The sequence below is a fragment of the Lipotes vexillifer genome, unplaced genomic scaffold (assembly GCF_000442215.2).
Source record: "Lipotes vexillifer unplaced genomic scaffold, Lipotes_vexillifer_v1.1 scaffold352, whole genome shotgun sequence".
In the NCBI taxonomy this organism is placed as follows: domain Eukaryota; kingdom Metazoa; phylum Chordata; class Mammalia; order Artiodactyla; family Lipotidae; genus Lipotes; species Lipotes vexillifer.
Genome location: NW_006776684.1, coordinates 1,102,963 through 1,128,344, shown reverse-complemented (window position 1 = coordinate 1,128,344; position 25,382 = coordinate 1,102,963). Strand labels below are relative to the sequence as shown.

Below are 25,382 nucleotides of genomic sequence, written 5' to 3'. Positions count from 1 at the left end.
CCCTACACGTCACAAGCAGAGTCAGGAGGCCCTCCTCCAGTCCTCTCACCATCCCCTATCCCTCCCCATCCTAGCCTTTCTCGCTCTGCTTCTACCCAATTGGTCCCCCGTCAAATAGTGACCTAGGGACTACCTCGTTGAACTTTGTATCTGAATGCCTTGAACAATTTCAATTAAACCGTCACTTTAAATAAATTTATTGGGGTGACCCCGGAGGAGGCTGAGGCTGTTCTGGGGGCAGCTTCTTCAAGCTGCTCTGGTCCATCTCCTCTCCGCCAAGCATACCTCCACCGAGACACACCATCACTTCCGTGCAGGCCTGCTGTGGGCTCAGCTATGAGGGATGTGACTGGGGCAATATAAATCCAAACCCAAGAGGCTCCCAAACAGACACGGTTCTCGTCTCCCCTCTGCCCAGACACAGCCCTGGGGGTGAGAGGCCAGCCACCTGGCCCATTTTATGTGAATCCACTTGTTTTCACTCCAGCCACACTCCTACTTTTAATGCGGTTTACACCAAAAGACATGTTCTGATGATTTCTAAACATAAGCAGTAAATATGCTTGAATGCTCTTCTGCAACCAACATGCCACATGTCCAAACCGCAATGGTCTTGGGTAAGCAGGTGACAATGGAGGGGATATGGGGATATACGTGTACATACAGCTGATTCACTTTGTTATACAGCAGAAACTAACACACCACTGTAAAGCAATTATACTCCAATAAAGATGTTAAAAAAAAAAAAAGCAGGTGACAATGCATGTGAAAGACTGAGGCTCTAGAACGCCCAGTGGAGATGACCCAGGCCTCTACTCTTTACTACACATCACTCCAACATCCAGGAAGCTACTGCATTCCTCAAACTCTCCAAAAAAAAGACATTCCTGTATGTCAAACTTTCTATGCATGTGTGCATACTCACGTGTATGTTATTTTAAATCCTTACAAGAATTCTTTCTAGATAAACACTGAAGCCTTGGGGGATGGAGTGGAAAGGCTAAAATAAGTTGCCTAAGAACACCCAGCTAGTAAGGGGGTGAATTGATGTTAGGTCTAACTGCAAGATTCACGCTCTCAGACCACGAGCACTGAAGTCAGACAAGGCCTTAAATGCTGGCTCCAAACTCACCAGCTGTGCGATCTTTGGCAGGTTACTTAAGCTCTCTGAGCCTGTATTTCCTCATCTGTATAAGTGACAGATTTAGGTGCAGTGACCTCTGAGGTCTCTTCCACTTGGGACATCAAGTAGCCCCAAGGCTCTACTGTTACAACCTCTGACTTGTTCCTGTGCAGCTTGGGGAAGGGGTCATACAGGAAGGATGCAGGCTTTAGGACTATTGTGATCCTAGGGGAGCACTGGGGCAGACACATCAAAGTGTTGAACCCCGGGGCAGAGCAGGGCTGGGGTCACACACTCCTGCCCAGAATAAGCCCCCACTCCGTGGCATTCAGACGACCTTCTGGCAGAAACGCTCTTCTCATTCTTCACACATCAGCTCAAACATCATTTCCCAAGGGAAGCCTTCCCTCCCCTGTCCCCTTGCCTCTCAAGGCTGGACCCCTTCCCCCCAGGTACCCTCTCATAGCTCCTCTACCTCCCCTTTCTTTGTACTTAACACAGTGTGTTAATAACATCCTACTGTGCTCATTCATTAATATCTGTCTCTCGCTAGTAAGATTCATGAGGGTAGTGAGTACGTTTATTTTGTCCCCCATTGTATCTCCATTGTCGAGGAAAGAGGAAAGCGTTCGATGGATCTGTATCGAACGAATGGGTTAATTAGTTAATTAATTAATGCTACTCAGTCAAGTCTTGACGCGACCAAAGCAGCAGTGTTTTTTTTTTTTTTTTTTTTTTTTTGTGGTACGCGGGCCCCTCACTGTTGTGGCCTCTCCCGTTGCGGAGCACAGGCTCCGGACGCGCAGGCTCAGCGGCCATGGCTCACGGGCCCAGCCGCCCCGCGGCATGTGGGGTCTTCCCGGACCGGGGCACGAACCCGTGTCCCCTGCATCGGCAGGCGGACTCTCAACCAGTGCGCCACCAGGGAAGCCCAGCAGCAGTGTTTTGACTTGAAAGCCGACCTGGAGTGAATTTTAAGATCCAGGCTGATTGCCCAAGTCATTCAGTACGAAGCTGCATGTCCTTGAGTCTTGGATTCCTCTCCTCTTCCTGCCAGTCCACGTCGCAGCTCATTTGGGAGTTGATAAGGGGATGGCTGTGCACTGACTCGGACATCCCTGAAGTCACCCCACCAATCACCAGGAAGGCCAAGGGGGCTGAAGAAACAGGCTCAAGGTGACAGAGTACGTCGGTATGAAGGGAAGGAAAAGGCCTAGCATTTCAGCTTTCTGGGGTTTAACCACTGGACTGCATCCCTACCAGGGGATCCAAACAAGAGGACTGCTTCGGGAGGGGCTCTGGGACTTTGAGAAAGGCAGCACATCCTTTTCTGCGGAAGGAAGCGTGGGCATCGTCAGCTGGGGGCTTGAGTCTCAAAGACAGCAGACAGCTCCCCGAAGAAGTCTTCACCCTCCCACTCTGCCCCTGTGAGAGGCTCCCAGGGCTCCCTGGGCCTTCTGCAACCTTCTGTTGATTGTTTGCAAGCCTCTCCCTGACAGCAAAGCCTCCCTCTGGACTCTAGCAACTGGACAGTTCACCGTCTCGCTGAACAAGTCTTGCCGCTGACCCCGCTGGGTCACTGCAAATGCTGTCAGGCAAACTCCTCACCACTGTCCCACCTCGGCTCTCAATTACCTTCTCCATGCTCTTGTCTATACAGAACTTTTCATCATGCATTGCCAACGATTACTTATTTAATACCCTAACACTTTTATCCTTCAAGACTAGGATTTAAAAAATGTATATTTTACCCCAAGTTTGGTACATATAAAGGGTTAAGATCATCTTAATTCAATGGATAAAGAGGAGGGAGAAAAGAAGGAAGGAAAGAAAAAAGCAAGCAAGAGTGAAAGGGAGGGAGGATAAAAAGGAAGGAGAGAAGGAAGGGCCTAGACTTATGCAGACCTTTCTTGGTGACATCCCACTCCAGCTGAGGTCGTGTTCTTAGGTGGGAAGAATGTGGGTTCTGGAGTTAGACAAATCTGGGTTCAAATCCCAGCCCCGTCTCACCCTAGCTGTGTGGCTTTAGACAAGTCATTTAAGCTCTCTGAGTTCAGGTGGCGCATTTGTAAAATGAGGATAACAGCTAACTAAAAGGTACATTCCCAGAGGATTAGAGATAACGTATGTAAAGCACCCTGCACTTTGGCACTGGCTGGGAGGCTGCAGGGGCTCCTTCTGCACTCGGAAAGCACGGAGAGGTATGTACTGGTTCAAGAACCAACCCATAAGAACCTAGGTCTGTGCTCTCCACATCGGATACCCATCACCTTTCCTGAGCAGAAAAACTCAGTTATGGAAATATGGACAGTGAATGAGTAACAACCAAATTAATTTTTACAGATGTTAACAGTATATACCAAGAAAACAAGAGCTCTGCCCCCGGAAGAACTTTCTATAGCCTTGCTCTAACCTAACGACGACTGACGCTCTATGACGCTCACCTGCGTTTTAATTGAGTCTCCCCGCATTCACCCTGAAAATCTACAGTCTGCCCAAGTGCACCTTGGCCCTGGGTCTGTAAAAGCACATTAAGGAGAGCAGAACATAATACAAGAAGTAACGAAATAGCCATAACTGTGACCAACTCCTCTGACAGGTGATCCCTTTTCCCCTGTTATTTAACCATGTCTCCTCGAGAGTGCTTCTCAAGGGTCAAAGTCAATGGATGTGGGTGTGTTCTACTCTCCCAGGGCGTGTCCAAGCTCTGCCAAAGGTGCTGATGACCAAAAAAATCATCAGAACAAACAGAAAGCACCTGGATTATCCAAGAATGGAACCCCAACTCTCTAAGCTGCGTTCAGCGATCAAGGCCTCCGTTACCTGTTACAGGTGCTGGACACTGACCGGGAGAGCCACAGGGCAGGGATCAAGGTGGTCTTATTCGCCAATGTATATTCCCAGTGTCTGGCTCGTTGCCAGCTCAGGAAAGATTTGTGCAATGAATGGACAAATAAATGAAAACTGCATGACCGACTGACTAATAAATGGAGGATTCATGAGGATACAGCACAACCTCCTGTCCTTCCAGCTGCCTCCCCAGCCCACCCCCAAATCCAAATCACCTGTTCTTTCCTTACCCGAGCGATCAGCTCCCCGACCATTCCCGTCCAGGTGCCATTGGCCTCGGGCACGCCGTACACGCCATCCCCGACCAGGCGGATCTTGTAGTTGAACCGGAGGATCTCTGCCAGCTCCTTGAGCATGTCCACGCAGAAGCCCTCGTAGCGGTCATTGCCTTCCATCTCCTGGTGGTTTCCCTTCAGCATTAAATACGGGTTTTCCTGCAGCAAAACTGGGCAGCTGTCATTCTCATCTTAGCCCTGGTGTCTCAGCCACACATGACGAGGGGGTCGGGGACACAGGAGGTTGGGACGAAGATGGGGTGGAAGGAGGGAAGTGGCTTGGGTAATGGGGTTCTTCGGAGGTGGCAGTGAGCTCCCCTCCCTGACTTCAAGGCACTTCTCTTACCTGGAACACATAAGGGTCCCACTGCACAGAGGGTCCAGTGGAAGCCCCTCCACCTTGTTTGAGGTCATCACCTGACCCCACCCTGCACTTCATTCCTTCCTTTTTTCCCCCTTCCTTTGTTTATTCCACATAGATGGATCACGGCGGATTATGAGATACAAGGATGCTGACAACAGAGCAAGCGAGATTCTTACATGCACAGAACAACCGCAAACCGGAGGCAGGACGCGTCCAGCTGTGAGCGTTGGGAGGAGGGTCTCTCTGGTGAAACGTCCAGGGAAAGTTCTATGGAGAAGGTGGGATGCAAGCTGGGCTCCGGAGGAAGACAGAACACTGACAGATGGAAGTGGTGTGAATGGAGGGCTGTTCATGGGCAGAGGAAAGGCAGGATCAAGGGCAAAATCCCGAGTGAGAAGGAGTGCGGCCCATTCGGTGGATGATGGGGCTGCCCTTGAGTGGGAGCCTGGGCTGTGTGGAGGGGAGGGGTGGTGGATGAATTTAGAAAGATGAATTAGGGTCAGCGTGGGCCTTGGGTGCCAGGACGAGGTGACTGTGCATCATACATATATAGTAGGGAAGCACTAAGGGTTTTAAAGACTTAAGGATGTGAGTAAAGAATATTATATAGCAAGAGAGAGGCCTGGGAGTGAGGACGGACCCTCTCCTGATACGGGATGCTGAGTCCTGAGCCGTGCTTGGGGTCAGATTGGATTGCAGAGCTGAAGAATCACAGAGAGGGTCAGGCTTGATGCCAGGTTGGGTGTGAGGCCCAGAGGGGAGGGTCCTCAGACCCTTGGAGCCTGAGCAGATGACCAAGGATGATGTCATCATGGCCATGGATGCTTTGAAAAGGAAGAGGTTTTGGAACGTGTTGAATCTGAGGTGCTGGTCATCGACCCAGGAGGGAACATCTGACTGAATGTTGGAATATGGGGTGAGGGCAGGTTCGGGGGCAGAGATGGGGCAGCCTCCGGACAGAGGTGGTGGCTGAAGCTGCAGCATATGAGGGACCATCGGGGGGAAGGACAGCAGAGGGACAGACCTGATCTTAGGGAGGGGGAAAATGAAGGGCAGCCGTAGAGGAGGACAACGCAGAAGCGGCCAGAAAAGCCAACAATCAGGAAAATGTGGTCATGAAGGTCAAGGAGGGAAGGGTTTCAAGCAGGAGAAGGCAGACATTCCCACAAAGGGAGGAAGCAGGGCTGTGAAAGGGCATCTGGGTCACGTGTCCCTGGAGACTTTCGAAGGCAGGTTGGGGTGGGGAGGGGGGAGGGGATGGCAGAACTCCGCAAGGACGGGTGTGCACGAGAGGTGCACGGGTGAGGGCCGACCAGGATGTTGAGAAGTTCAGAAACAAAAGCTGGCAGAGCTTCTCCACCCAGCTGCTACCGGTCACGTCTCGCTCCAAACCTCAGTTCCCCCTCTGCCTGCAACAGGCTTGAAGGATGCCCAGTATCCACCAATCCCTTGATGGATGATTCCCTAAATAGGAGGGTAGCCCAAGGGCAGCAGGGTGTAGGTAAGGAGGTAGCGATGGTGTCTTAGGATAGGAGGGACCAGAGTACATGTGTAGGTACGAAGGGAGGAATCCCTGGAAAAGGGCAGATTAGAAAAGGAAGAAAGAGAAGGCTAGTCAGTGCAGCAAAGTCCCGGGAGAGCCAGGGTCTAGGTGAACATGGGAAGTGGGCCTGGGGGTAAGGCGGAGAGCATGGGTGTGGGTACAGAGGGGGCGCGGAGGAGGCCCAAGGTACGGAGCCGTGCCAGCCCCCAGAGCTGGGGGCAGGTAGGAGGGAAGGCTCGGTGCCTGGAAAGGTTTCCTCAGGGAACACGATGTGGGGTGAGCAGAGAGGAGTGCAGGGTTGCCCAGGCCCAGCTGAGTCAGGAGGCTGAATGCAGATGGACAGCTGGGAGCAGGGCTTGCAAGGACAGTTGGACTCGGGGATGGGCAGGAGGGGAAATGGCTGAGCTTCACGGTGGAGTCAATTCTAGAAGCCAACAGAGGGAAGTGCTGAACTGCTGGTTTGCTGAGCTCAAGCTGGAAGGGGCTTCTGGGCTGGGGAAGATGGGCAGCCAGAGAGGCCAGAGGTCGCAAAGGGAGGAAGGGGGAGGAGCAGTCTTGTGGGCGTGATGAAGCGGAAGAGGGGAAGGTCGGAGGTTCCGTGCCAGGGAGAGGGACCTCCAAGTTGAGGGTGACGTGCTTCTGGTTCATGGTCAAGTGCGCTGTCGTGTCCGTGAAATGGGGCCAAGCTCCCTGACTTCCACACACGCTGTCCTCAGCTCACGGGCCTCTCTTTGTCCTGCTTTTGCTTAACCTAACTCATCTCTGTCCCTGGGGTCCCATCCCACCTCTGACCCCAACCCACTTCTCAGAACCCCTACCGCACTCGCAGCCAGGCCTCCACACACTCATTTTTCGTCCTCCTACACGTGCCGGCTCGCAGGCAGAACGTACGTGGAGCCTGGGACGGACTCCTCCCTGTCTCTGGGGCCCTCACCTGGCCCCAGCGTCCAGCACTTGTGGATTGTGTGGGTGAAAAGTGCTGAAATGGCCTCACTGACAGGGCTTGGCTGGGCATTTCCACGCCTGGGCTGGAAGGCAACCTCCCAGGGTATATTGAACGATCCCAAGGAGTGTCACAAAACTCTCTTCCCCGAGAACTCTCTGCACTTAAGTTAATTTAAAATTCACTGACATATTTAGAGTAAATAAACAGGAGGCCGGTGCTGGAGGGAGGAACCGTGTGGGAAGGGGCGATGCTCACTGGCACTTTGGAGGGTCTGGGGGCCGCGTGCTGGTCTGGAGCCCTGTCCTGGCAGGCGGTGATGCGGACAAAGTGCTTAACTCGGGTTCTGATGCAGGGGTGTGTTCTAGGGGTGGGAGCTGCGGCTAATTCTGTGTATTTGCCGGTGTTAACCAATAAATCACTCACAAGTCCCAACTGCACCCTGACAGGAGTAGGATGCAACAGGCCTGTGTGCTGAGTTTTAAGGGATAAATCATTCAGATGGCCGTTTGCCAAGGAGTTCCCCCAAATGGCCAGCAGGGACTAAATTGAGGTAATCATTCCTGGTAAGAGTTACTGACTTCTACACACATGCACAAGAGAAGGTTCTCATTTGAATCGTACTGGCCATGTTTTTAAATGTTCCCTTTCACAAAAGTGTCCTTCCCCACCCTCATGAGCACACACGTGTGCATATGTGAACAACCGTGTGCGTGCATGCACTCACACACAGGCACACACAGGGTCAGACTGACTTTCCCAGTCTAGAAACATGACCCTGCAGTCTCAGTGTCCCCAGGGGTCTGTGCCGGAGCTCTGAGCCCCGTCCAATCCCAGTCCCGGAAAGGCAAGAAGTACAACCCGGCAATGTCCCCACTTCTCTCTCAAACTCTAAACTGCCTTTTGAGGGACATCTCTGACCCTGTAGGAAGAAATTCCTTCATTCAAATTCTAATCATCAGGAACTTCCCTGGTGGTGCAGTGGTTAAGAATCCGCCTGCCAATGCAGGGGACACGGGTTTGAGCCCTGGTCCGGGAAGATCCCACATGCCGCGGAGCAGCTAAGCCCGTGCGCCACAACTACTGAGCCTGTGCTCTAGAGCCCGCGAGCCACTACTACTGAGCCCATGTGCCACAACTACTGAACCCACGTGCCGCAACTACTGAGCCCGTGTGCCACAACTACTGAAGCCTGCATGCCTAGAGCCCGTGCTCCGCAACAAGAGAAGCCACCGCAATGAGGAGCCCGCGCACCGCAACGAAGAGTAGCCCCCACTCACCGCAACTAGAGAGAGCCCGCACACAACAACGAAGACCCAACACAGCCAAAAAAAAAAAGAAAAAGAAAAAGAAAAGAAAATTGTAATTATCAGGCTCCTACTTCGTGTCAGGCCCCCCAGTCTTTAAAGAGCCCTCATTCTGGAAGGGGAGGTAGAGCTGTAAACGCCAACTCTAATAGGAGAAAGGTGTGTACAAAATGTGAGAGGCAGGGAGCAGGCAGGAGGCAGATGAGGGAAGACCTCACGGAAGAGGGGACATCAGAGCCAAGCTGTGAAGGCTGTACAAGTATTTCCAGGTGGAAACAGGAATTCACAGAGAGGGTATTCCAGGCAGAGGGAACAGCATGTACAGAGGCAGGGAACAGCATGACGCAGTGAGGAAGTGTCAGGCAGTCCAGTGCTGCCAGACCCCACGTGGCATGGAGAGGAAGCAGGTACAGCAGGCTGGGCTTCATGACAAGGGGTTTATATTCCAAGCTCATGGCCAGTCGCTCCTGGGCAGCACTGAAGTGAGGAAATGACAGGACGGTTCTGATTTTAGAAAGACCGCGCAGCCAGAAGGGCGGGGCTAGGGATAGACAGACTGAACAAGTGAGAAGGGGGCCTTTGAGGAGGCCACACGCAGCTCCAGTCAAGAGGTGGCTACACCTATGTTAGGGCACATGCTTGAGGATGGACAGCAGGTGACAGACTCAGGAAGTCCTTCAGAGGCAGAGCAGGTCCCAGCAATCGTGCACGTGTTGCCCCCACTCGGCCAGGACTGCCGGTCAGCGTCGCTGCAGCTCAGCCAGGCGCTCCCAGGTCTCAGGGGCTTGGTGACACACCCCCCACCCCCAAATCCTGCTGACATTTCCACGTTGGTTCAGATGGGCTCAGGTTGGGCTGAGATGGGGAGTGGCTAAAACCCTGCGAGCTGGAACTGCTTTCTCCATCCTTTGCTTTGTTCCCTCTGCCTGGAATGTTCCTTCCCAGACGGCCACGTGGTTGTCACCTCACCTCATCAGGTCTCTACTCGGATCTGCCTTTCTCAGTGAAGCCAGCAACCCCTCTCCCCTTCCTCAGCTCTGTCTACACCCGAGCACCTAGAACAGCACCCAGCACAGAGGAGTGCCCCCCCAAATATTCACTGAATGAATGACTGAAAATATTCGGTGACCCCCACCCCCCCCCGTCTGTCTCGTACCAAATGAAGAGAAAACTCACCAGCTTGACATTCGAGTCCCTAAGCGTTATGGGCCCAGCCCACTTCTCCAGCCTCAGGCCTTTCCCTCTCTACCAATGCACATCTCCTAGAAACCTGCACTTTTTGGCATTTCCTGAGTGCCAGACAACACTCTCCTTACTCCACGTCTCCCTCCTCATCAGCCCTGTCTTTGGGGGCCCATCCTCAATGTCCCTCTCCTCGGAAGGCTTTGCTGACCTCCCCGATGGCATGGGACCTCTCTCTCGCTCACCCCCCATGGCGCTAGGCGTGCGCCTCTTTCCTGGCTTTTATCCTGCTCTGCTCACGGGGTATCAGTTATTTCAGTGCAGGGCTCCTGAGCCCCAGGAGTTCATGAATGTAGTGATGGAGGTCCCTGAGCTCTTTTTATCATCTCGAAAGCCTGAAAGAAATGGACACGTTTCCAAACCTTGCACAGTTAGCAACAGCACAATAGGCTGAACAGGCAAACAGTCGAGTCTCTTTGGGGCTGGGATTCCATCAGTGCAGCCACACTGATTATCTCCTGGGGATAAGATGCTGGGCCCGGCAGGGAAATAGGTTTTTGATTGGTTAAAAGAAGGTGGGGGAAGGCGGCAAAGTAATAATTACTTAACACATGCAGTTGGTTAATGGACAAATCTTTTAAAACCTGAAGTTTTCAGGGATGGGGGGAGGGGGGAAGAAGGTGGCTTTGGCCGTGAACGCACTGGATTCGCGCCATCCAATACATTACAGCCTGTTTGAGGACAGAGACTGAGTCTCACTCAGCTCCGTGTCTCCAAGAATGAGCACAGTGCCTGGCACATGGGGGAAGGGCTTGTTGATTGTCGAAGAGAACTGAATCAAATAAAACAGGCAGGTGGTCCCGCGCTCCATAGATTTAGAACTTTCTTCTGATCAACTGGAAATGAAATAGGCCATGAAAGCCCATTGAGATTCAGGTGTCCACTGCCAGGGATGCGACTCGCACAAGTAGGCACCAAGCGAAGCAGGCTGTCGTGAAAGAGTAGGAGCCACCCTGGGGGACTTCTCCCGCGTGTCCTAGGTGCCCTGCCCTTGGCTGTGCACAGCTGCCCTGGCTGTCAGGGTGCCCCTGGAAGAGGCATCCACAAACTGTGCTGTCTTGCCACCCCATCCTGCTTCCCCAGCTGCTTTGGAACTCATCAGATATCATTTCCATATAAAACAACAACTTGAGTTTAATTACACTGTCATAAATTGGCCTCCGTGCTGTGATCAGAGCTCCCATCTTCTGTTCACGGGGAGGCTGGGAATGCCTAGAGATGGAGGAGGCACCCCGGAGAGTGGCAGCTGGGAGGCCCAGGGGGCACCCGCTTACCAGGATGGTGGTGACGACCAGGGTGGTATTGAAGAGACTGTCGGAGACGTTGGAGGCGTAGAGGTGGCTGTCCATGCTGAGGCCGTCTGACACGTGCCACTGGCCAATCTGAGGAGACCAAGGAGAAAGGCTGGGAAGGGGTGGGGGCAGGAGAAGGCTGGGGAGCTGGGGTGCTGAGGTCCTTCGGGCCTCCGGGGCTGGGGGAGCTGAGAGGCCGGTCCCCTGCCTCTGGCGGGGGTACATGTACGTCACAGAAGGAGGGAGGGATGCAGAGTGCAGAGCAGAGGGGCGGGACCGGGGCGGAGCTACCAGGGTTGGGGGGTCAGGGGTGGGTGGGGAGACTGCGAGGGGAGGGGAAGACTTAAGAGGGAGGTGGAAGAGGAAAATGGAAAAAGAAATCAGGAATGCAACGCAGTTCAGGGATGCTCTCTCACCCAGAAGGGAAGCGAGCCCCTGGAATTGCATCATCTGGAGGCAGGACAGAGCCTTCCCTTTCGCTACAGTCTGCCTTCAATAAGCCTCATTATCTAAATAAGAACCAGAATGGCTACTGGAGAGAACTGGCCTTTACTAGGCTGTTCAATAAATGTTTGCTGAATGGTTCAATGGATGGATGAACCAGAAGAGGGAAGGAAGACCAGGCTCTAGTCCTGGTGGATTCACTTTGCTGGCTGCGAGAACCTAGGCAAGTTACTTCGATCTTTGCGAGCCTCAGTTTCCCCAGCTATAGATGGAGGCAGTAACGTTTCCTCTGCCTTCTTCTCAGGGCCAGCTGAGATCGTGCATGTGCCAGTTCGAGGTTACATTGTTCAGCCAGACCCAGGAGCGTGGATCTCCACTGAGTAAACCCAGAAGTGACTGAACCTCTCTGAAGGTATTTCCTCATCTGTAAAATGGGAATAATAGAAACATTATGTGGTCATTGTGAGAATGTATTTAAGCTGAAACTCAATAAATGCTAGTTTCCTTCCTTTTCCCCATTGTCTTGACTCCTAGGGGGTAAAATATCCACAACTTACTCAGTTCCCCCATTTCAGAAAGTCACCTTAATCGAAATTCAGCATCATTGGGATTTTAGAGAGTTTGTTTGTTTTCGCAGTGGAACCCTTTCTATAACTACACATACATGTGTGTGCTACCAATACATTTCTACTAGCTGGAGCCCCTGGCAACTCATTTCTGTTGCTGGGTGCTGGAGGTGGGCCACCAGGAGAGACGGCTGATAGCTGGCTAGAAAACCAATGAAATGTACACATACGCCTCTGCCAGGCATCTCCAGGCACCAGCGGCAGCTTCCCTGGAAAACCCTCACAAGTTCCATGGATGCCACATGGCTCTACCCACCAGAGCTGGGCTCTGGGTTCCTCTTGTGGAAGCTCCAACCACAATAAAGACACGTCTCACTCTTGGTCCCCAACCCCCTCCCCCGGGGCCAGAGCGTTGGGGGTCACAGGGGGCAGTAACCATCTCCCTGACGTCATGGTCTGGACCTTGAAGCGGGGAGGGCCAGGCTGGATGCCTCCATGTCCAGGCAGGAGCCCGATGGTCTCCCCAGGTGAGTCTTTCACCTGCCAAAGGAGAGATGACCAAAAACCCCTCTCCAAGCCTCAGCAAGGACGCCACCGGAGGGGGCTGGGCAGCTTTCTTCACCTCTGCGTGGGCAGAAAAGTGAGGCACGTGCCCCTGTTCATTTTAGTTTACAGGTCGGGTCCTCTGCACATCCACACCGGAAGCCCCATCTAGATAAAGAAACTGACGCCAAGATAAGAGCCCACCCAACTTGCCCGAGGTCACCTCCCCATCAGCTGAGACGCCTGAGCTTTAACCCCTGGGCTCGTAACCCTGGATGAGTCTCCCCAAGGAAGCCTTCATGGCTCTCCTGCCTGGCTCTTCCAGTGTCCCACTGCATGTTTTGTTTACTTGTCCACCTCCCCGGCTAGCCTGTGAGGGGCTGGCTTGCTCATGCTTACAGCCCGGCGCCCTGCTCAGGACAAGTACTTGGAGGCGGGGGAAACCATCACTTGGGCTGAGTGCTGCTGTCGGTAGGAGGTAGGCAAGCGTCCTCTGGTCTCTGGAGGGCCCACAGTGGGGACCAGCCAGGTCAGGGTACGGACTGAGCTTATCCTCCTCCTCTCTCTCTGCAGGGGAGACAGATGGGTAAGACGAGGGATAGGCAGCTAGATTCTCAAGCGAAGGGGAAAGGAGAGCAATAGTTACCGGACCCCTCCTGCGCTGGGTGTGTTCTATCATCTCTTTGAATTCTCCCACCAGCCTCGTGAAGCAGTGATGATGCTTTTATGTACGAGGAAACTGGGGCTCAGAGGTTTAATGGATTTGCCTAAGGTCACCTGGCTAGCAGGTGATGCACGGGCTTGAACACAGAGCTGTCTGACTCCTAAATCCAAGGCTTTTCCGTGTCCGCTGCCGTCTCTTGGGCGGGGATGCCAAGGGCTCCTCCACATAAGCAGGCCTGGCCAACCAGAGAAAGGCTCAAGGGAGTCTCGGCCACACAGCAAGAACCCTGGACACGGCTTTTTCCCTCCTGGGTTTTTACATCCACAAAGTCAGGTGAAATGAGGCTGCTTCCCTCTCTTCAAAATGGCTAGAATTGGCTTCTGACAGTCTACTAGGATAGGAAGGGCCAGATTTGGACAGAAGGACAGAAGGACATAAAGAACAATTAGGCCGGATGTCAGCATCTGGATGTTTGGGACAGGACTGAACTTCTGAGTCCTGTCATCTAAACACGCACTTCACACCGACAGGGCCAGCAAGACCTCGCCCCCCTACTCCCCCCGAATTTCTCACCCCCATTGTTCTCAGGGGACCCAATCCTCACTAATTGCCTGCCCCAGCTCCAGACTCCCTGTCTGACCCAAGCCACCAGGTAGATAGGTTGCCACAAAAGCCAGAGATAAAAATGATTTACCCAGACCGAGATCCGACAGCCTGAGCCATGTCGCCTCCCACACCCACCTCTGGGGATGTGGCAAAAAGACAAATCAGACCCCAAGCTCCAGTCAGGAAATGAATGTCCCACCAACCCTCCCATTAGCCCCCAAGAAATTAATAAACTCATCAGATCCAACAAAGCGGCTTTGGCAGCTATTACCCGGAGCAATCTAACTGAGGAAAGGCAGTGGGAAGGAGGGCAGGAGACAGAGCCAGACGCCCTGGGATACAGGCTAATTGCCCCACCCACTGGGCATCTTCCATGCCACACACGTGCCAGGGGTGGGCAGGAGATACAGCGCTCATCACCGACAATCTGTGGCTCTGTCTCCAGCCAAATTCCCTTGCTCCACCCCGCTGACGCCTGCCCCCAAACCTCCTGCAGAAACAGCAGCTTTGTAAGCCTCTTTCACATGCCCACATGTGCCAGCTTGATTATGCTTCAAATAATGTCTTTCCGTGGCCCTCTCTCTGTGCTTTCTGTCTCCCCCACTTGCTCTGCCTTCCCACCAGTTTAGAGACTCCAGGGGTTGCAGTGAAGGGAGCAGAGGGTATGGATTTGGACACCGCCACTGCTAAGCCCATACAGCACCTTAAGGCAGGTAAGAAAAAGGCACCCCCGGGCTGATGTGGCCCTGCGGGTGCACAGCTGGGCATCCTGACTCCAGCCTCTACTCACCACTGAGCTTCCTACAGTCTGTACCACGAATGCAATGGCCCCAGAGTGGGAGGACCTGAGTTTAACTTGGCTTCTCTGCTTATGAGCTGTGTGACCCTGGGTGAGTTACTTAATCCCTCTGAGCCTCAGTTTCCCCATCTATAAAACGGGTGTTAAAATAGTAATGATTACTTCCTAGGGTTCTTAAGGAGATTAAATCTGATGGTATATGTGCCAAGAACTAGGTGAGTATTCATAGAATTTGTCATGCCATCGTCTGAGACAGAAGATGGGAATCTCTTCTGTGCCCTACACTTTGCACTGTAGACTCCAGTTTAGTAGATTAGACCAGTGTCTCATACTTCGGTTCCTGCACCGGCAATGTCAGTGTTAGAAATGCAAATTCTTGGGCCCCGTTCCAGACTGACTAAATCAGACAGTCTAGGAGCAGGACCCAGCAGTACGTATTGTAACCAGCTCTCCAGTGACTCTGATGCAAGCTGGATTCGAGCAAAGCACATAGAGCAACTCAGACGACAAACATGACGTCAGGGAGAGGCAAGGGTGCAGGAATGAAGAGAGGCTGAGGGCGCACCTGTGGCAAGCTAGGAAACGTTTAAAAACTCACTCTCCAGGAAAAAAGGCCTTGTCTGATCTGCCCACGTCTGTGGTGTAAACGCGCCCACCGTGGCTGACTTCAAGCTACCCACATGCAGTCACGGGACACCGAGTTGGGAAGAGAAGTGTATAACGGGCTCTGGCTGGCCAGGCAAGCTGGTGCCACCACGCTCACAGGCCCTGTGCTGGGCGCTCGTTTATGCTGACGAATCTCACTGCCACCCTACTTATGAGTAAGGAAAGTGATGTCCACATAGGTAGTAATTTACCTGAATCACAGAGCTGAGGTGTGGAAAAAATCAATGTCCTGCTTCATTGCGATCACAATATTTAAAACAAATGTGTATTCCTTCTCACTGCTGATTCTATGCTCTTAGAAGAAACTAGAAGTGTTTTGTCAAATATGAAAATCGAGGTAAATATAACTGATATGACACGTGTTTGCACGTGCACAGCAAGTATCATTTATCCAACTTCCTCAAAGGACACAGAATCCATATAAATTAATAATAATAATCTTGCTCCCTGGTTGTATAAAAATTAAATAAATAAAATAAAATTCAAATAAAAAAATAATAATGTTGCTCCTTTAAGCACTAAAATTGGGGGGGGAGGGTTTTAATTATTTATTTGCAAGTATTATTTCCCCAAATTCTTTCAAAGGGAATTATACTTTCTGCCGCGTCCTCTTAAACAGAGGAGACATCTTTACCTTCATGCAGTGTCATCATTTTGAAGCCAATTATTATCCTGTCCTGTGATATAGTTTTGCTCATTGGTTACTGAAATGTGATGGTCTCTCACCCTCATTTCTGTGCTTTCCTAAGTTAATTTGTCTACTTTTCATAGTGTCTCTTTTCTGATTGTGAACTGTCATTTCCTTCTGCTATTTGGATAGCTGTCTTGAATTGGTCCTTTCCTTCCAGCAGCTGTGTTTAAGATTCCTGGCTGAGCAACCAAGTGACCAAGCCTGAAAGAACTGCTGTAAGGAAAGTACAGATAAGGCCTGATGGGGCCTAGGGCCTTTAGTGAACAGACCCTGTGTCATTGATATGGGCAACCCACGGTCCCCTGGAGGGGTGAGTGCTGTACAGTTGAATGAGTGTGGTCTGCCGTGTGACCCTGGGTCAGCGTAAGCAAGCTGGTCGCTCCCTCAGCAATGCACCATGGGAAATGCTTGTCCAGGGGCCCTGACCGCAGGCATCGCCTGCTGAAAGAGCTGGTTGTGTGTCACCCAGAGACTGCATTAGCATCCAGCACTGTGACTTCGGGGCTGGGTGACCCTGAGCAAGTCACTTAATTTCCCCGAGTCTCACCTTTCCCTGCCCCCCACCCTAATCCAAGCTCCCACTGAACTTGCCCTGGACTAGGGTCCCCCGGGGCCTCTCTTTGTTCTGTTCTCCACTCAGAAGCAGCCAGCCGTCTCTGTCAAGTCTCAACTATGATCACACCGGCCCCTGCTGAAACCCTTCAATTCTTCCCCCACTCTCGTTTAAGGATAGAAACCAAAATCCTTAACGTGACCCACCAAGCCCCATGAGGCCTGGCCTCTGCCCACCCTCCACGCTCATCTCACACCATCTTTCCCGGCTTTATCTGTGCTCCTGGCACACCCATGAGTTCACGTGCAACAAGCGCCTTCCTGCCAGGGTCTCTGTGCGTGCTGTTCCCTGTCTGGACTCTCCTTGCTGCCCGACCCCTTGGCCCCCAGCCCCATTTCAGTTAGTTCAGGGGGTGGCAGACCACGGACTACAGGCCCAATCCGGCCCTCTGCCTGTTTCAGGAAATAAAGTTTTACTGGAACACAGTCATGCCGATTCACTGATGTACTGTCTGTGACTGCACTCACCTACAACAGTAAGCTGCAAAGTCTAAATTTTTACTATCTGGGCGTATTTTATAAAAACAAGTTTTCCAAACCTTGATCTACTTTATACCTGTTAAAGCCTCAGGCCTCAGTTGAGAAATCACTACCTTCAGGAAGCCTTTCCTTTAACTCCCAAAGTCAAACTTCTCCCCGAACCACATTCTTTTCTTTTAGAGCATCAGGCTCGGGCTGTCATTATACATTCATTAATGAGACCATTGCTCACCACCTGTCTTTCTCCCTGTGCCGCTGGGGGAGAGCCCTCCGCTGTCGCCTGAGCTGGGCGGTCCTGCCCAGAGCAGCCACACGCTTCTCGCTCCCGCCTAGAATCACTTGAGGTTGTCATTTTGCCGCCTTGTTCTCTACCAAATAGGTAAAAAGGGATTCATGTTTAAAACCCTGAGGGATTTCCTGACATCCGTACCTGCCTCTGTGAGTACGCACATGGCTCTGTAACATTTAATATTTTATGTGCGTGTAGATGATTGTTCTTCGCATCAGCGCTGCCAGGATGCAGCTTCTAGACAGGCTGACGTAACTCCACGGCCTGGCAAGTCCTTCTGCTCCAGAGTCAGAGTTCGCAAACACTTACTGATCACCTTTGCACGCTGGGCACTCAGCCACGTGATTTGCTTATGTAAATTTCTCTGATTCTGCATAACAACCCTGTTATCATTCCCACCTGAGAAACGTAGGTGCTTCAGACAACAGTAATAACACTTAAAGGCTTAATGTAGGCATTTCATACAAGTTTTTGTTGAATGAATGAATGATTGAAATTGAGACTCAGAGATGTCAAACAACTTGCTGAGGATCACAGTCCATAGAGGATGCAACTGGGATTTGAACTCAGGTTCTATTTACTGCTATACTATCTGGTCGGGGTAGGGCAAGTGCAGGCTACCCCGACCTTAAGATCTGGGCCTTCCCACACACCTCTCTGATCACCGTGAACTTGTTTTTTGGAGATTACAGACCTGAAGGTATTCAGCTACAAGAGGCCACGAGAGTGATCCTGACCAAGGCACAGGGTAGTTCCTTAGGGGCTTAGCACAGGGAGATGCAGAGGGGGGGGTACCAGGAGACCTACATTTTCTTAACTCTTCTGCCATGTATAAGCTCTGTGACCTTGAGCAAGTCACTTAACCTCTCTGAATCTTCCTCATCTGCAAAGTGGAAATAAACGAATCTGCCTACCCATAGTACAGCAATGCTGTTGCTAATCAACTGAGTTAGTGTGTACGATGGCTTTTGATGAGCCATAATAAGCCATGGGAACTTAAGATGACAGCACTACTGTCCGTCTGGTGGAAATGCAGCTGACTAGAAGTCAAGTTCTACCCTGCCATGTGCTGTGTGGCCCTGGGAAGTCAATTTTTCTGCCTATAAGACAAGGGTAGTTAGTCTTTCTCCCCTTCTCCTCTTATTGGGATGATATGAGGTGATCACAGGTGTGACAAAAGTTTAAAGCCCTATGCAAACGCAAGCTCTTTCTTCCAGATCCTTGTTCTCTAGGGCCATCCCAAAGGCGGACGAGCCATAACCAACGACTCAGTTTTTTTAACCTCAGTTTCAGGGTTCAAAGTTGAGGTTCTCACTAGGAAGAATACATAAAATAATGTATTAGTGTCTCCTTGAGTTCACGGAACTAATGTCAACATACAGGCAGGAAGAGTGACAGTCAGATGTGAACTACTACGGCTAGAGGCCCCAGGAAATGAGACCGAGTTATAGTTTGGAGTGTCTATAGTATAGGTCTGTGCCTTGATATATGACCAGCCAAAAAGATCTGTAATGTAAGCCTCCGTGGTGAACTCCTGGCACGAAGGAACAAAATGTTTATTGACTTTAAATCTAATAGGGAGACTGGATCATGAGTGAGGGCCCCTGCCTCAGGGGTTGACCTGGGGAACAAAGGGAGTTATCGATGTTGGTGGAAGAGCTCATTCTCTCGGCCAAAATATTCTTTTAGCAGAAAATATGTGCTTACATGCACAATACTGTAAAAACCCAGGATCAAAGGACAACAGTGGCAAATGCCAAAGGTAAGAGATCGAAAACAATCGCGGGGAAAGCTGGGAAGACTTCCTATCACATGAGCCCTTCCTGGGCTGATTAAGCCTTCAGCTAAGTTGGTCTGAGGCAGTGTTTTGTTCAACTGCGGCTGCTACCCGTTAGTGGGTTAGGAAATCAGTTTAGTGGGTCCAGACCTGCATTTTTAAAATGAAATATATATCCAGAATAGATCAGAGTGCAACCCACACACCAGGGGCGACTACTGTTCCATAAATTTTGGTTTCAATTATGTGTAGGTGGGTGTTAATGTGCACCCTGGATTGGCAACCAGAATGAGAGTCATGTTCAAAAAGGATGAAAGTGCCTGGCCCAGGGGATTCGGACACCTTACCTGTTCACTACTCTATACGCAGCCCCTAGCAGAGTACCTGCAACACAACTGATGCTCCATAAATACATTTTGGGCATCAGTGAACTCCTATCCTAGTTACTTATAACTAAAGGACTAACTATAAGAAAATTATACAAGCTGATACTTTTGAGCATTTATCACATGTCAAATACTGGACTAAATGCTTTACATTTGTTATTTAAACTTCCCAACCACACTATAAGGGAGGTACTATTGATACTATCATCCCCATTTTACAGATTAGAAAACTGAGGCTCGGAAAGGTTAGGTTTCTTGCCCAAAGTTCCACACTTAATGCAGATTCAACCCAGGCAGGTCCACTCTGCTGCACTGCCCCCAAGATATTAATTTTCCTGGGCTGTGGATGTGTAGTTAAATGTTTGGAAAACATTTTAATTGTTATTCCTTATCCATTGGTATTTGCCATAAGCTTTCCTGCTTGAAAGTCCATATCCCTGAGGTCAGACTTTGCTTTTCCTTGCCTTTGATTCTGACTTACGTATTTATGAGAGAATATTTATTTATTATTTATTTACTTTAACATCTTTATTGGAGTATAATTGCTTTACAGTGCTGTGTTAGTTTCTGCGTATAACAAAAGTGAATCAGCTATACATATACATACATCCCCATATCTCCTCCCTCTTGTGTCTCCCTCCCACCCTCCCTAGCCCACCCCTCTAGGTGGTCACAAAGCACCGAGCTGATTTTTTTTAACATCTTTATTGGAGTATAATTGCTTTACAGTGGTGTGTTAGTTTCTGCTGTATAACAAAGTGAATCAGCTATACATATACATACATCCCCATATCTCCTCCCTCTTGTGTCTCCCTCCCACCCTCCCTAGCCCACCCCTCTAGGTGGTCACAAAGCACCGAGCTGATCTCTCTGTGCTATGCGGCTGCTTCCCACTAGCTATCTATTTTACATTTGGTAGTGTATATATGTCCATGCCACTCTCTCACTTCATGCCAGCTTACCCCTACCCTTCCCTGTGTCCTCAAGTCCATTCTCTACGTCTGCGTCTTTATTCCTGTCCTGCCCCTAGGTTCTTCAGAACCATTTTTTGTTTTTAGATTCCATATATATGTGTTAGCATACGGTATTTGTTTTTCTCTTCCTGACTTACTTCACTCTGTATGACAGTCTCTAGGTCCATCCACCTCGCTACAAATAACTCAGCTTCGTTTCTTTTTATGGCTGAGTAATATTCCATTGTATATATGTGCCACATCTCTATCCATTCATCTGTCGATGGACACTTAGGTTGCTTCCATGTCCTGGCTATTGTAAATAGTGCTGCAGTGAACATTGTGGTACATGTCTCTTTTTGAATTATGGTTTTCTCAGGGTACATGCCCAGTAGTGGGATTGCTGGGTCGTACGGTAGTTCTATTTTTAGTTTTTTAAGGAACCTCCATACTGTTCTCCATAGTGGCTGTATCAATTTACATTCCCACCAACAGTGCAAGAGCGTTCCATTGTAGATTTTTTGATGATGGCCATTCTGACTGGTGTGAGGTGATATATGAGAGGATATTTAAATAAAGTTTGAGGAAGAGGACAGTGGCGGACAGTGGAAAAAGTAAAGCATCAGGGATTCTGGCTTCCTGATGTGGCCCTGTCTTCAGCTGGCCCTGGTCTCTGAATTACACACGTGCCCACTAGCTCTGGCAGCCCTTGTTCGGGCTCATCACAGTCCCCTCCACCTGGGGATGCCCAGCTAGTCATCACCCCTTGGCCTGAATGTATCCCCCTTGGGGAGGCCCTTCCCAACCTCTCACTCCCCATCACAGAGACTCAGGCATAATGCCCTGAACTTTTTCTTTGTAGCACTCATCATATAATTATTTAGATAATTATTTATTTCATATAATTATTTAGATAATTATTTGTTTCAAGTCCATTTCCTGCACTACAAAATACATTCCATGACTGGTGAGGCTCTGTCTTATTCCCCACATATGCCCAATGCCTAGTGTGGAATCTGTGCTTAGTAAATATCTGGCAATTGCATTAATAATTTCCCCTTTGGAGCTCCAGCTCCCAGGACAGTGCCTGGCCTAGAATCGGTGCTCAATAAATATCTGTTGAATTGAATTACGAAATTCCTTTGGGCAAGTCCCTTCGTTTTAGTCTTCAGTCATCTAACCTATAAAAGAAGGATCTAGTCTAGCCCCTTCCAACTCATACATGAATTCCTGAAAGTGCCAGGTAGATTTATAATGTGGTATAGCTTTTCAAAGGGCTTTGGGGCAAAGCCGGGGAGAGACAGGCCTGAGGGGGACAACACAAAGAGGCCTCGGAAGGTGACTGTAGGAGAGCACTGGAAGCTCGGCTACCTGGACACGAAGATGAAGCAGGTTGGACCTCCCTGGTCGTGCAGTGGTTAAGAATCTGCCTGCCAATGGAGGGGACATAGGTTCGATCCCTGGTCCGGAAAGATCGCACATGCCACGGAGCAACTAAGCCCGTGCACCACAACTACTGAGCCTGTGCTCTAGAGCCTGCGGGCCACAACTACTGAGCCTGCGTGCCTAGCGCCCATGCTCCACAACAAAAGAAGCCACCGCAATGAGAAGCCCGTGCACCACAACGAAGAGTAGCCCCTGCTCGCCACAACTAGAGAAAAGCCTGCGCGCAGCAAAGACCCAGCACAGCCAAAGATAAAATTAAAAAATTTTAAAAAAAGTTCTACTAAAAAAGAAAAAGATGAAGCAGGTGGCCACCTATGAGAAGGATGCCAGGAAGGGCACTCTCCCACCTGCCAGGAAACAGCTCTCTCTGAGCCCGGGGGCTGACTGATGCCTGGCATTCCTCCATTAGAGAGCCTGGTGTGAGAGCTGGTCAACATGGAAATAAATATCAAAGTGTTAACACGTTATTATTCAATTCACCAGATATTTATTGAGCACCCAGTCAGCGGCACACACTACTTACCAAGGGATGGCAGGTTTGATGCAAGGGAAGAGAGTGCTGTTCTACTCAGACCACACCTGAATATTGCATATTGTTCCACACACCACTCTTTCAGTGAAGCATAGACTAACTGGCGTGTATTGCAAGCATACTGACCAGGAAAGAGATTGAAATCACATTCTCAAGTACAGGCAGTTCTGGGAAGGATGGACTAGAAGTGTGGACCCAAGAAATGGAACTAAGGACAAAAGGAAGAGGGCTTCAGAAAGAAAGAATTCCACCCAATAGATGGAGAAACTTTCTAACAATGAGAGCTTCCCAAGATGGAATATGCTGTCCCTACAGGTATTGAGTTCCCCAACACTGGAGGCATTCAAGCACAGACTCTACTTCATGACAACACATTTGCAAGAATTCAAGCATTTGATTTGAGTAGTGATCTAGAGGGCCTTTATTAATCCTTTTGGCCCCAAGAATGTGGGATCTAGATTCTGCTTCTACATCAGGGGAATCAGAAGCAAGGCCAGAGTATCAAGGGGCAGATGAGGTCCTTGGACATTGTGAGAAAACAAGAGAGCAGGAGTATGGGGTCATGAATGCAGAAGGAAAAGGCCACTGTAGGAAAACTTCAGCCATTCTTGTTTGCTCCTTCCTGGTCTTCTCTCCTGGTTGAACTCATTACAGTTGGTTCTCGTTATTCATGGTAGCTGCGTTCTATAACGTTGCCACAAGCACTGAATTAGGGAGACTGAACCATTTCCCCTAAGGGAAAGACAGGGTTAGGTTCCTGCGAACCTCTGGTCACAACATTTTCATCAACCAATTAGCACATAACCTCGATTTATGTGTGTTTCTGCTGATAGACATCTTATTTAGTACATACTGTTGATTCAATAATATTGGACAACAGCACTAAATGTCATGCCTGAACAACACTTTTCTAACGCCTGTATTTTCTCTGTAAGGCACATTGCAGATTTCTTGCCCTTAGGAACACTAGACAGCACTTCAGCATTAAGTGCGGGGGTCATTTTAAACAGCAAAATCTCCAAGAAAAAGCACAAAAATGTGACAGACATGACACTGCAGAGACTGTGAAAAGCACACTTGTTTACAGCATGAGCTGAAAGAAGGCAGAGCATCACCTTGCTGGACCCCAGCTGGGAACATGCCTGGCGACCCACTCAAATTTTTCACTGCTCTGTGCGTGTCTGTGAAAGCACCATGAGTACTGCATTGGGGTTACAAATATGTTTTAGTGAGCAGACCAATTTGCAAATATGGAATCTGCAAATAATGAGGATCAACTGTACTCGTCTGCACCTGAATTTTCGACTCTTGCCAAGATGTGCCCAGACTTCTATCCCGAATCCCCAACCTCTGGGATGTGAAGTGGAATTTAGCCTCGCCCTCACCACTCCTCCTGCCAAAAAGAACAAACCAACAGTGGCTCTGGTGATAGATAAATACTATGTAGGGCAGGAATGGAGCCCAGCTCACCCCACTGGACTCTGGTAAATATGCCAATCCCCAGTGAGGCTCTTAGGAATCTAATAGACTCTCCAACCTGCTTAGGGTTTCAGAAGTTAAATTTCCCTGAGCAGGGCAGTGAGGATGCACACATCACCTTTCTTTTTGGACAGATGTACTGATTTTGATGATTTCTTTTGCCTACATCTCAACTCCCTCTTCTTTTCTCATATGGTCAAAAATCTCACAGACTCTCTTCAAAACATTTTGGAAGATAATCAAACTAGCACGGCGTGAGTGCACGGCAGAGTCTATAAATATGAAGACTCAGCTACACAGCCCTCTCTCACCTCCCGGAAGATGGAAGACATTTCAAATTAGCTGCCGAGGAGAGAATTTATCAGAGAGCTCAGGCGTGCTCGAGATTTTTCATCTTACGAGAAAATTACTGCCCACGAACACGACACAGTCAGGGCATGGAGAGTGCCCGGCTTCATTTGTTAAGCTCGCCGGGTACAGAAGTATCTTGGAAAAGCAGTTGTATTAATAATACACAACTTTGAGCTCTGAACGGCAGATGCCAATTGAACTAATGGTTCGAACGAAGCATCTGGGCTGAAGGATGAAGCTGATCACCCCCATCTGCCGTCCTCCAGGAGTCAGGAGAATGCTGGAGGGTGGGGGAAGATGCATCGCTGAGCTTTCAGGATGGACCGAGGATGGCCCATTGCTGCCCCTAGATGGATGCAGGCTGCAGGTGGGAGATGGTGTGTGGCTGGGCCTCACCGTGCTCTGGGAAGATGGGGAGCTTTTAGCTGGTGGTGGGGGGTGGGGATGTCAGCAGCTCTTGTGTGGGCAGTGCCATGTCAGGCAGGCCCTAGATGTGCTGGGGATTCTCCCAGGAGTAGAGCCTTGACTTTTGGTTTTCGTCTGCACACCCACCCAGAGCCACTGCAAAGTGGAACTGGTGATACCACCATGTTAGGGAGTGAAGGACAGAGGTTAGGGATGGAGGAAGGAGAGGGAGGGGTAGAGGAGGGCCATGGGGAACCCTTCCTGAAGCAGGGAGGGGCCAGCTGGCAGAATTTATTTCTACCAGCCTTGTTGGCACGGGCTGGCCCTTGCAGCCTTCTTGCAGGGCTCTGGAGTTGCAGCAGGAGTGACGTGAGCATATGGCTCAGCCCTGCTCTGTCTTTCTGTCTTCCCCAAACCAGGCGAGAAGCGAGATCCCGGGAGTACCGCATGCAGAGAAAGAGAAATATATTGACAGACATCCCCCCGAGAGACAGCAGAACTAAAATTTGCACAGTAGAGTGGAATCCTCAAAGCACATCTATAAAAAATATTTCATTTTGTTCTCTCAAAAATTTGAGGACGCACACAAAGCAGATCCTATGATGACCGTCGTTCCTGTTTTACTGGGGATGCAATCGAGGGATGGAACGTGGGGAGCTGTGAGAGCTGGCACTGGCCTGAGCCCTCCCATGTCCCCATGGTGCCTGCCCTGCATACAGCTCCCTCTCACCTCCCGGATTTTCCCTCCCCCGCC

The 25,382-nt window shown here is 50.2% G+C and overlaps 1 protein-coding gene across 1 annotated transcript in view; it reads right to left on the bottom strand.

Moving 5' to 3' along the window:
- GRIK4 (glutamate ionotropic receptor kainate type subunit 4) overlaps positions 1–25,382 on the bottom strand; it is a 319,110-nt gene that overhangs the window by 69,454 nt on the left and 224,274 nt on the right. The window contains exons 11-12 of the mRNA XM_007450618.1: positions 10,922–11,029; positions 4,204–4,407 (exon numbers count right to left, since the gene is read on the bottom strand). Coding sequence (XP_007450680.1) covers positions 4,204–4,407; positions 10,922–11,029 — 312 coding nt within the window. The remainder of the gene's footprint in view (positions 1–4,203; positions 4,408–10,921; positions 11,030–25,382) is intronic.